The 9039-nt window shown below is 48.7% G+C and overlaps 1 protein-coding gene across 1 annotated transcript in view; it reads left to right on the top strand.

Annotated features, from left to right (window-relative positions):
• Positions 1 to 418: 418 nt before the first annotated feature.
• The window catches only part of DYNC1H1 (dynein cytoplasmic 1 heavy chain 1), a 51914-nt gene continuing 43293 nt past the window's right edge, over positions 419 to 9039 (top strand). Inside the window, exons 1-8 of the mRNA XM_014465962.2 lie at positions 419 to 690; positions 921 to 1176; positions 1505 to 1691; positions 3185 to 3456; positions 3547 to 3774; positions 5187 to 6263; positions 6902 to 7081; positions 8645 to 8794. Coding sequence (XP_014321448.1) covers positions 434 to 690; positions 921 to 1176; positions 1505 to 1691; positions 3185 to 3456; positions 3547 to 3774; positions 5187 to 6263; positions 6902 to 7081; positions 8645 to 8794 — 2607 coding nt within the window. The 5' untranslated portion in view covers positions 419 to 433. The remainder of the gene's footprint in view (positions 691 to 920; positions 1177 to 1504; positions 1692 to 3184; positions 3457 to 3546; positions 3775 to 5186; positions 6264 to 6901; positions 7082 to 8644; positions 8795 to 9039) is intronic.

The following is a 9039-nucleotide window of genomic DNA, read 5'->3' as shown; positions in this document are numbered from 1 at the left end:
AAATGAATTTTGCTTGGTTTCATGGTCCCTTGCTATAACCATAACCTTGATTTGGTTAGTTCTCATGTGAGTAAAGATGAGCACTGTGTTTCAATATTAGAAAAGCAACAATTTAGTCTATTCTTAATAGGATTTTTAAATTGAAACAGTCAAATGAATATTTTTGTTTGTTAATCCTCACCATATGTTTTTCCCATTGCTTTTCAGAGAGTTGAGGGGAGGGAGAGTGGGGGGATGGTGGGAGGGAAACATCAATGTGAGATCTCACATCAACTGGTTGCCTCCCACATGTTCCCTGGCCGGGGATGGGGAGCAAACCCGCAACCAGATACGGGCCCTTGACTGGGAATCGAACCGGAGACCTTTTGGTGCGCAGGTTGATGCTCTAACCACAGAGCAACACTGGCCAGGGCCAAATGAATTTTTAATTTGTATGCAACACAGAGAAGGCCACAGTTGTCAAGACCTATTAGGAAGGAGACTTTGTGTTCTAATTTCTTCTTTGCTTTCTTGTAGCTTGGCATTCATTAAACGCACTCCAGTCATTGATGCAGACAAACCAGTGTCTTCCCAGCTCCGCATTCTCACGCTCAGCGAGGACTCCCCATATGAAACCTTGCATTCTTTCATTAGCAATGCGGTGGCTCCTTTCTTTAAGTCCTACATCAGAGAGTCTGGCAAGGCAGACAGGTAAAAACCATTTTCCCTTTGTTGGTTTGAATCATATTTCACTACATCCTCACAAGACATTGGAAAATGATGTAAAATTCAGGAATCGGGAGGTAGAGCTAACAACCAAGAGGATGTAAATCTGTTGTGTTAATAAAATGTTTATTATTAATATTTGACAGATCTGAAATAAGAGCATGTCTTGGAGACCAATAGTGCACTAAGTATTGAAATATTTTCTGTCTTTTTAGGGATGGTGATAAAATGGCTCCTTCAGTTGAAAAAAAGATTGCGGAACTTGAAATGGGACTCCTTCACCTGCAGCAAAACATTGAAATTCCAGAGATCAGCTTGCCAATTCATCCAATTATTACAAATGTCGCAAAGCAGTGTTACGAGCGTGGAGAAAAGCCCAAAGTTACAGACTTTGGAGATAAGGTTGAAGACCCAACTTTTCTCAATCAGCTACAATCCGGAGTTAACCGCTGGATCCGAGAAATTCAGAAAGTAAGAGCACAGGCTGAAAGTAGTTGTAAAGGCTTCACACTGTTATCTGTGAGGTAAATTCTTGGGTGACTGTTGGCCGTACCTGCCCTGGGTGCCGGGACTGCTCAGCAGGCCTGCCAAGCCCGGGGAAGTGGGAGACGCGCACCATCACCCTGAGCCTTCGTCTGACCTCTTTCCTACCTGTGACAAGTTCAACTACTTGTCATTTACAGGCAGGAAATCCACTTGAAATATGGAAATTAAATTGTAATGCATGTGTTTAGTTAATGATACTTTTTCCACCTTTATTTAAATGTGAATACCCTTCAGTGTTATTTTATGTTTAAAGGTGACCAAACTCGACCGAGACCCTGCCTCGGGAACGGCCTTACAAGAAATCAGTTTTTGGCTGAACTTGGAACGTGCGTTGTACCGCATACAGGAGAAGCGCGAGAGCCCCGAGGTTCTGCTTACGCTGGATATCCTGAAGCACGGCAAGCGCTTCCATGCCACCGTCAGTTTCGACACTGACACAGGTAAAACTAGAACTGATCATCGATCAGGCAGTTAATCTGCCTTTTGTGAGACCTTGCTGGTAATTGAGATGAAAGTTAATGTATGCACCACCTTTCCTTTTCCTCTCGCATCTTGTCTCATATCTCCCCCAGTCCTAGGTAATGAAAGTGACTTTCCACATACTTCCCGTTTCCTCCCGGGGTTTGGAGGACACATCCAGTTTCTAGGCCTGAGTGTCGGGAGCCGTGGGAGTTCCATCCTGTCCCTGTTACTCAGTCCCCGGGCAGGCTGTGCTTTCAGTGTGAAGTCAGTGTGCCCCAGACAGACGGCAGGAAGACGGTTCACAGAAGCAGCAGTTACTTGCCTGCAGGGCTGGGAACAGAGAGCTGCTCAGTACTTCCTCTTCCTCCTCTCACTTGCTCCGTCCTGTTCTCTGCTCCCCTCCCTGTTCTGAAAGGGGGCGAGGAGCCTTTAGTTTTCTGCATGGGCCGCAGTGAGTGGTGTTTCGTTAGCACCCAGTGGGCACATGAACTTTGGAGCGCTCGGGCACAGTTGGCATGTGTGTACGACTCCATGCCCACGAGGCCCGTTAGAGCCAGCAGCCGGACCACAGTCGTGGCAAATGTTAGAGGAAATTTTTGGTGGAAATCGTCCTATCACACTGTACACGTTACCTGGGCATTTACTAATGTGGAAAAGTATACTTGAATTTTCTATAATACCTCCGAAACCTTTATGTCTTTTTAACATGTTTTCAAAAATCTTGTGCCAGAGGAAGTAAAAAACTAGACTAGGACCCAGGTGTTTCTGTGATTGTGTCAATAACGTGCTCACCTAAATTGTGCCATGGGCATAAAATTTAAATTCTAGTGTTTTTATTTTTTATTTTTATTTTTAACAATACATTTCTTTTTTTTTTTTTAATATATTTTATTGATATCTTACAGAGAGGAAGGGAGAGGGATAGAGAGTTAGAAACATCGATGAGAGAGAAACATCGATCAGCTGCCTCCTGCACATCTCCCCACTGGGGATGTGTCCGCAACCCAGGTACATGCCCTTGACTGGAATCGAACCTGGGACCTTTCAGTCCGCAGGCCGACGCTCTATCCACTGAGCCAAACTGGTTTCGGCTCTAGTGTTTTTAAAGATGACAAAATTCTAGTTTTTTAAACTTGTTTTTAGTAGGACATTTAGATAATCTAGAAAGCAAAAGAAGATGAACTATGAGGGTATCCCTGATGCTCTTTAACAAGTGAAAATGAGGCTGTGCTAGGATCATCCTATTAATGAGTTTTTCCCCCAAATATCAAATCGTTTCTTTGTCACTAAATCTTTTGCAACATTAAACTATCCCATCATGAGGACACATTTCCGTTTACTTTCCCAGTAGTAGGCCTGTACGGAATATCCTGTAGTTGCATTACTTTTCAGTCGAGGTAAGATTGACATCTACCATTGTGTTAGAGTTGTTTTACTTTATATGAAAACCATTAACTGTCTCTTAATCTAGGTCTAAAACAGGCTTTGGAAACCGTGAATGACTACAACCCTCTGATGAAAGATTTCCCTCTGAACGATTTGCTGTCTGCCACTGAGCTGGACAAGATCAGGCAGGCTCTTGTGGCGATCTTCACCCATTTGAGAAAGATCCGGAACACGAAGTATCCCATCCAGAGAGCCCTGCGCTTGGTGGAGGCCATTTCAAGAGACTTGAGTTCCCAGTTACTCAAAGTGTTGGGCACTAGAAAACTAATGCATGTTGCTTATGAAGAATTTGAAAAAGTACGTTTTACTATATCAGAAACCAACCTCGGGGCATTGAGACCAAACTGCGCTGTAATAACAAGCTTCCTTTCTGAAATTACATCCTAGGTTATGGTTGCGTGCTTTGAAGTGTTTCAGACTTGGGATGATGAATACGAGAAACTTCAGGTGTTGTTGAGAGACATTGTCAAACGGAAAAGGGAAGAAAATCTGAAGATGGTGTGGCGAATCAACCCTGCCCACAGGAAGCTTCAGGCTCGCCTAGACCAGATGAGGAAGTTTCGACGGCAGCACGAACAGCTGAGAGCAGTCATCGTCAGGGTCCTGAGGCCACAGGTGTGATTCCCATCCCAGATATTCACGCGTGATTGTTTCAGATGAACTACTTGTTTCTGTTTTGCATTATTACTCCTTTAGCTCCGTCTTGTCGCTGTCATCTTTAAGATCTAGTGATTCTGTATTATATTGTTTCAATCCAAATCTTTAACGTTCTCCACCCATTCATTCCTACCCTCAAATTGCATGGACCATAGAGCCAGAACCTGCAACCCACTGCTGAACTAGCTGTGTGACTTGGACACATTATTTAACCTTTTCTCCAGATTCCTCATCTGCAAAATCTATACTAATAAAAGGGTAATATGCTAATTAGACCAGGAGACCTTCCAGAAGACCTTCCGGACGTCCTTCCAGACAAAGTCATGGTGGCAGGGCCAAGGAAGAGGCGGTTAGGGGAGAATCAGGCCAGAAGGGGAGGGCAGTTGGGGGCAAGCAGGCCGGCAGGGGGAGCAGTTGGGGGCGAGCAAGCTGGCAGAGGGGCATTTGGGGGCGATCAGACCGGCAAGGGGGGGCAGTTGGAGGCAAGAAGGCCAGCAGAGGGGGCAGTTGGGGGCAAGAAGGCTGGCGGGGGTGGGCAATTGGGGGCGAGCAGGCTGAGTGGTTAGGGGCAATCAGGCAGGCAGACAGGTGAGCGGTTAGGAGCCAGCAGTCCCGGATTGCGAGAGGGATGTCCGACAACCAGCTGTCGGACATCCCCTGAGGGGTCCCAGATTGGAGAGGGTGCAGGCTAGGCTGAGGTCCCGCGGCCCCATGCAGGAACAATGATTGCTGCAAGCACCTCTGAGAGAAAGCCGCCCTCATGTTCCAGCCCGATGCCAGACAGTTCAGTTTCTCCCTGTGTGAGTCTGGGTCCGCAGAGTCTTGCTCGGAACTGGAGTTCAGAGCAGTCAGGAGCTTGTATCTCCCTCCCAATTCAAAAAGACAACAGCGTACCCAATTGCCGGCCCGTTTCTGCGTGCCTCCATACCTCCTCCCAGTCTCAGTGTGCTTTTTTCTTTCCTTCTAGTTGTATAACTTCCACTCAGCCAGCCTTCCCATGGTTCTGGATGATACCGTTTTGTCTTTTAGTTGTAGTTTTGATGTGGTTGTGTGAGGCAGCAAGTTCAGGTGTTTACCTGTGCCGCCATCTTGGTTGTCTCCTGGTTTGATTCCTGATCAGGGCACTTGCCCAGTTTGCAGGCTCCATCCCCAGTAAGGGGCATGCAGGAGGCAGCCAATGGATGATGTTTCTCTCTCATCATGTATCTCTCCCTCTCCCTTCCTCTCTCTTAAAAATGTTTTTTAAGTGTTTGACTAGAGTCAAACAAGCATTACCGAGGCTGACTGGTAATTTGTGTGTGTGTGCTCTGCTGGTGTACAACAGAATACAGCCTTCATTGGTAACCTTGTCACGAATCCTTCCCTTTCAGGTCACAGCGGTTGCACAGCAGAATCAAGGGGAGGTCCCTGAACCCCAGGATATGAAAGTAGCTGAGGTTCTTTTTGATGCCGCTGATGCGAATGCTATTGAGGAGGTAAACCTCGCCTACGAGAATGTCAAGGAAGTGGATGGACTGGATGTTTCCAAAGAAGGCACAGAGGCGTGGGAGGCCGCCATGAAGAGATACGATGAGAGGATTGACAGGGTGGAGACCCGGATCACTGCTCGCCTTCGCGATCAGCTCGGCACGGCCAAGAATGCTAATGAGATGTTTAGGATTTTCTCCAGGTTCAACGCACTGTTTGTCAGGCCTCACATCCGCGGGGCCATCCGTGAATACCAGACCCAGCTAATCCAGCGCGTGAAAGACGACATTGAGTCTCTTCACGACAAGTTCAAAGTCCAGTACCCACAGAGTCAGGCGTGTAAGATGAGCCACGTGCGCGATCTGCCGCCTGTGTCTGGGTCCATCATCTGGGCGAAGCAGATTGACAGACAGCTGACCGCCTACATGAAGCGTGTGGAGGACGTCCTGGGCAAGGGCTGGGAGAACCACGTGGAGGGGCAGAAGCTGAAGCAGGATGGCGACAGTTTCCGCATGAAGCTCAACACCCAAGAAATATTTGACGACTGGGCCCGGAAGGTGCAGCAGCGGAACCTGGGCGTCTCGGGGCGCATCTTCACCATCGAAAGTACCCGGGTTCGTGGCCGATCCGGGAACGTCCTCAAGCTTAAGGTCAACTTCCTCCCCGAGATTATCACACTTTCAAAAGAAGTTCGAAACCTCAAGTGGCTTGGTTTCCGAGTCCCTCTGGCGATTGTGAACAAGGCTCATCAAGCCAACCAGCTCTACCCGTTTGCCATCTCCCTGATTGAGAGCGTGCGCACCTACGAGCGCACCTGTGAGAAGGTGGAGGAACGGAACACCATCTCTCTGCTGGTGGCCGGCCTGAAGAAGGAGGTGCAGGCCCTGATCGCAGAGGGCATCGCCTTGGTGTGGGAGTCCTACAAACTCGACCCGTACGTGCAGCGGCTGGCGGAGACTGTCTTCAACTTCCAGGAAAAGGTGTGTTCCGGGCAGTCCTCCCGTGGCCAGGACAGCTGGCTCACCATGTTGGTCTCCCGTGGCTGCGGGATTACAACAGGAGACGTGGGAGCTGAAAGGGAGAAAGAGCCACTGGGCTGTTTGACGGGATGAGGGCTTTAGGGAGGCCCTTGAATAACTAACACCTGAGTTTAGAAATCCGTGGAGAGATGACAGGCACAGGAGTCGAAGAGCGAAACGAGAGCTTTGTTCCTGATAAAGCTGCCTGGAGAGGCGCTTGCTGTCGCTCCACCCTGACCTAGACTTCCGCCCCGGCCCCCGCACAGCTGGCCAGTGTAGGTCCTGCGCCTGCCGCTGCAAGCAGGCCAGAATGAGTGCGTCTGGTGCACGCTGGCTCCCGAGGACAGGACGGAAGCGAGTGGAGCCCATCTTACTTCTGCTCCCAGACTTATCAAGCAGAGGCCGTCCCTCCCGTGAGCAGGAGGGAGGAGGGGCAAGCTGACAGTCTCCATACATTTCCCTTCCCTCTCACCCAGTAGGATTAGCTGTTTATGGAAAAACTTCTCTGCCTCGAGCATTTGTCAGTTGAGAAGAATGTACATAAAAATTAAGGGATGGAGTGAGTAGATGTTTTAAATATTAAATATACTTCCCTTTAGGTGGATGATCTGCTGATTATTGAAGAAAAAATAGACCTGGAAGTGCGTTCCCTGGAAACCTGTCTGTACGATCACAAGACTTTCTCAGAGATCCTGAACAGGGTCCAGAAAGCTGTGGACGACCTCAACCTGCACTCGTACTCCAACCTGCCCATCTGGGTCAACAAGCTGGACATGGAGGTGAGGCTGGGCACTGAGTGGCTCCTCACTGACATGGAGGTGAGGCGGAGAGACAGAGAGACATATCGATCGGTTGCCTCCCACACACGAGATCGATCCTGCAACCAAGATACGTGCCCTTGATGGGCATCTAACCCGGGACCCTTCAGTCCATGGGCCAGTGCTCTATCCGTTGTACCAAACCAGCTAGGCCTTTCCTTCACTTATTTTTTCTTTTGTTTTATTTCATTGATCATCTGCCTCCTGCACACCCCACACTGTGACCTGGTTCATAGGTCAATGTTCAACCACTGAGCCACGCCAGCTGGGCATGCTTTCCTTCCCTTTTAAAAAGGGTAAATCAGTGGCGGTGTATTCACACAAAGGGAGACCAACAGAGGGAAAGCTGACAAAGCCCACTCTACTGAGTCCACTGACAGTCTCAGCCTTCCTCACGGCCGCCCTCACCGCATCCCAGGCAGTCCTGTGGCCAAGGCCAACTTTTCACAAAGACACACAGGCATCCTGTTCACAGAAACTTACTTGTCTCATTCTAGGTCAGAGAGAAGATTTTTTTCTTTACTTGTAACAGAAAGTGGTCAACATGGAGGGTGGTAGATGTTGATCAGACTATTGTGATCATTTTGCAACATATACAAATATCTAATCACTGGTGGCCCAGTGTATGGATTCGTGCACATTGAAAGGAAATTAATTAGAAGGTGGCAGGCGGGGTGGGACTGGGCATGATGGGCTGGACATGCCCTGGAGCCAACCTCCCCGGGTCCCACCCCGGCCAGCCACACCTGGGGCAGTGCTGCAGCTCAAAGGGCGTCTCTGGAGTGAGCGGGGTCCCTCCAGCAGATGGGGTCCCTCGGCCTGGCCTGTGGGGATCAGGCTAAAACCGGCTCTCCAACATCCCCCAAGGGGTCCCAGATTGCAAGAGAGCGGTTCTTGGGTTCTCACCGAGAACCACTGCTGCCAAGTCACTGCAGCTCAGCAGCTCCTGTGTTGAGCATCTGCCCCCTGGTGGTCATTGCGCGTCATAGCTACCGGTCAGGTGGTTGGTCACTTAGCCTTTTACATATATAGATTATGCCATGCCTGAAACTAATGTAACATTATGTGACAATAATACCTCAACAATAAGAAAAAGAAAATGGTTTAATTTTCAAATTACAGTTTTCTAGTTTTATCTCTGAGGCGACCAGGAAAACACTTGTTTTGTGAGTTTTCTATTATATCAAACAGTATCAGGACCTTAGTTGCATATCTGAGTTTGTGTTACTCTCCTTACCACATGTATTGGCGACTCGGCCCTCAGTGGGACAACACAGTGAGCCTAATGGAGACAGTTACCTGAGGCTGGGAGGAAGCGCTGGAAGCGAGACTCAGAATAGAGGGAGGAGGGTTACAATTAACTCTTTATCTTTGACCTAAAGCCTCTGTTTTCTTTTTTTTTCTTCTTTTTTTTGAGTAAGGAAAGGTTTATTGATCAAGAAGGCGCCTCTTCTTTCTATTTAATGTGCTCGGTCAGCTCCAGTTTAGAAGACTCACTGTTCTGCAACACTGCTTTCTCTGCAGATTGAAAGAATACTGGGTGTCCGCCTGCAAGCTGGCCTCAGAGCTTGGACCCAGGTGCTTCTTGGACAAGCTGAAGATAAATCAGAAGTTGACATGGACACAGACGCGCCACAAGTTAGTCACAAGCCTGGTGGAGAGCCAAAGATCAAGGTGAGTGTTTCCCAGAGCATCCCATGCAAGTAAATAAACCTCTGCCCTGAAACGTACCAATGAAAAAGCCTCTCACCATGGAAACCTGACAGACATCACCTCACGCGGTGACCCAGGCCGGCATCCCCCATGATGTTGTGTGGGACCGTGTGCGGTGTGATCAGAGGGTGCCTCGCCCCCAGGATCTCGCCCAAATCACTCCGCTGCCTTGAGGGTCATTGGCACAATGCCTGACCAGTGCCCAG

The sequence above is a fragment of the Myotis lucifugus genome, unplaced genomic scaffold, assembly GCF_000147115.1.
Source record: "Myotis lucifugus unplaced genomic scaffold, Myoluc2.0 scaffold_316, whole genome shotgun sequence".
NCBI classification, from domain to species: Eukaryota; Metazoa; Chordata; class Mammalia; order Chiroptera; family Vespertilionidae; genus Myotis; species Myotis lucifugus.
Note: the sequence above shows the minus strand (reverse complement) of the source record. Positions and strands in the feature narration are given on the sequence as shown.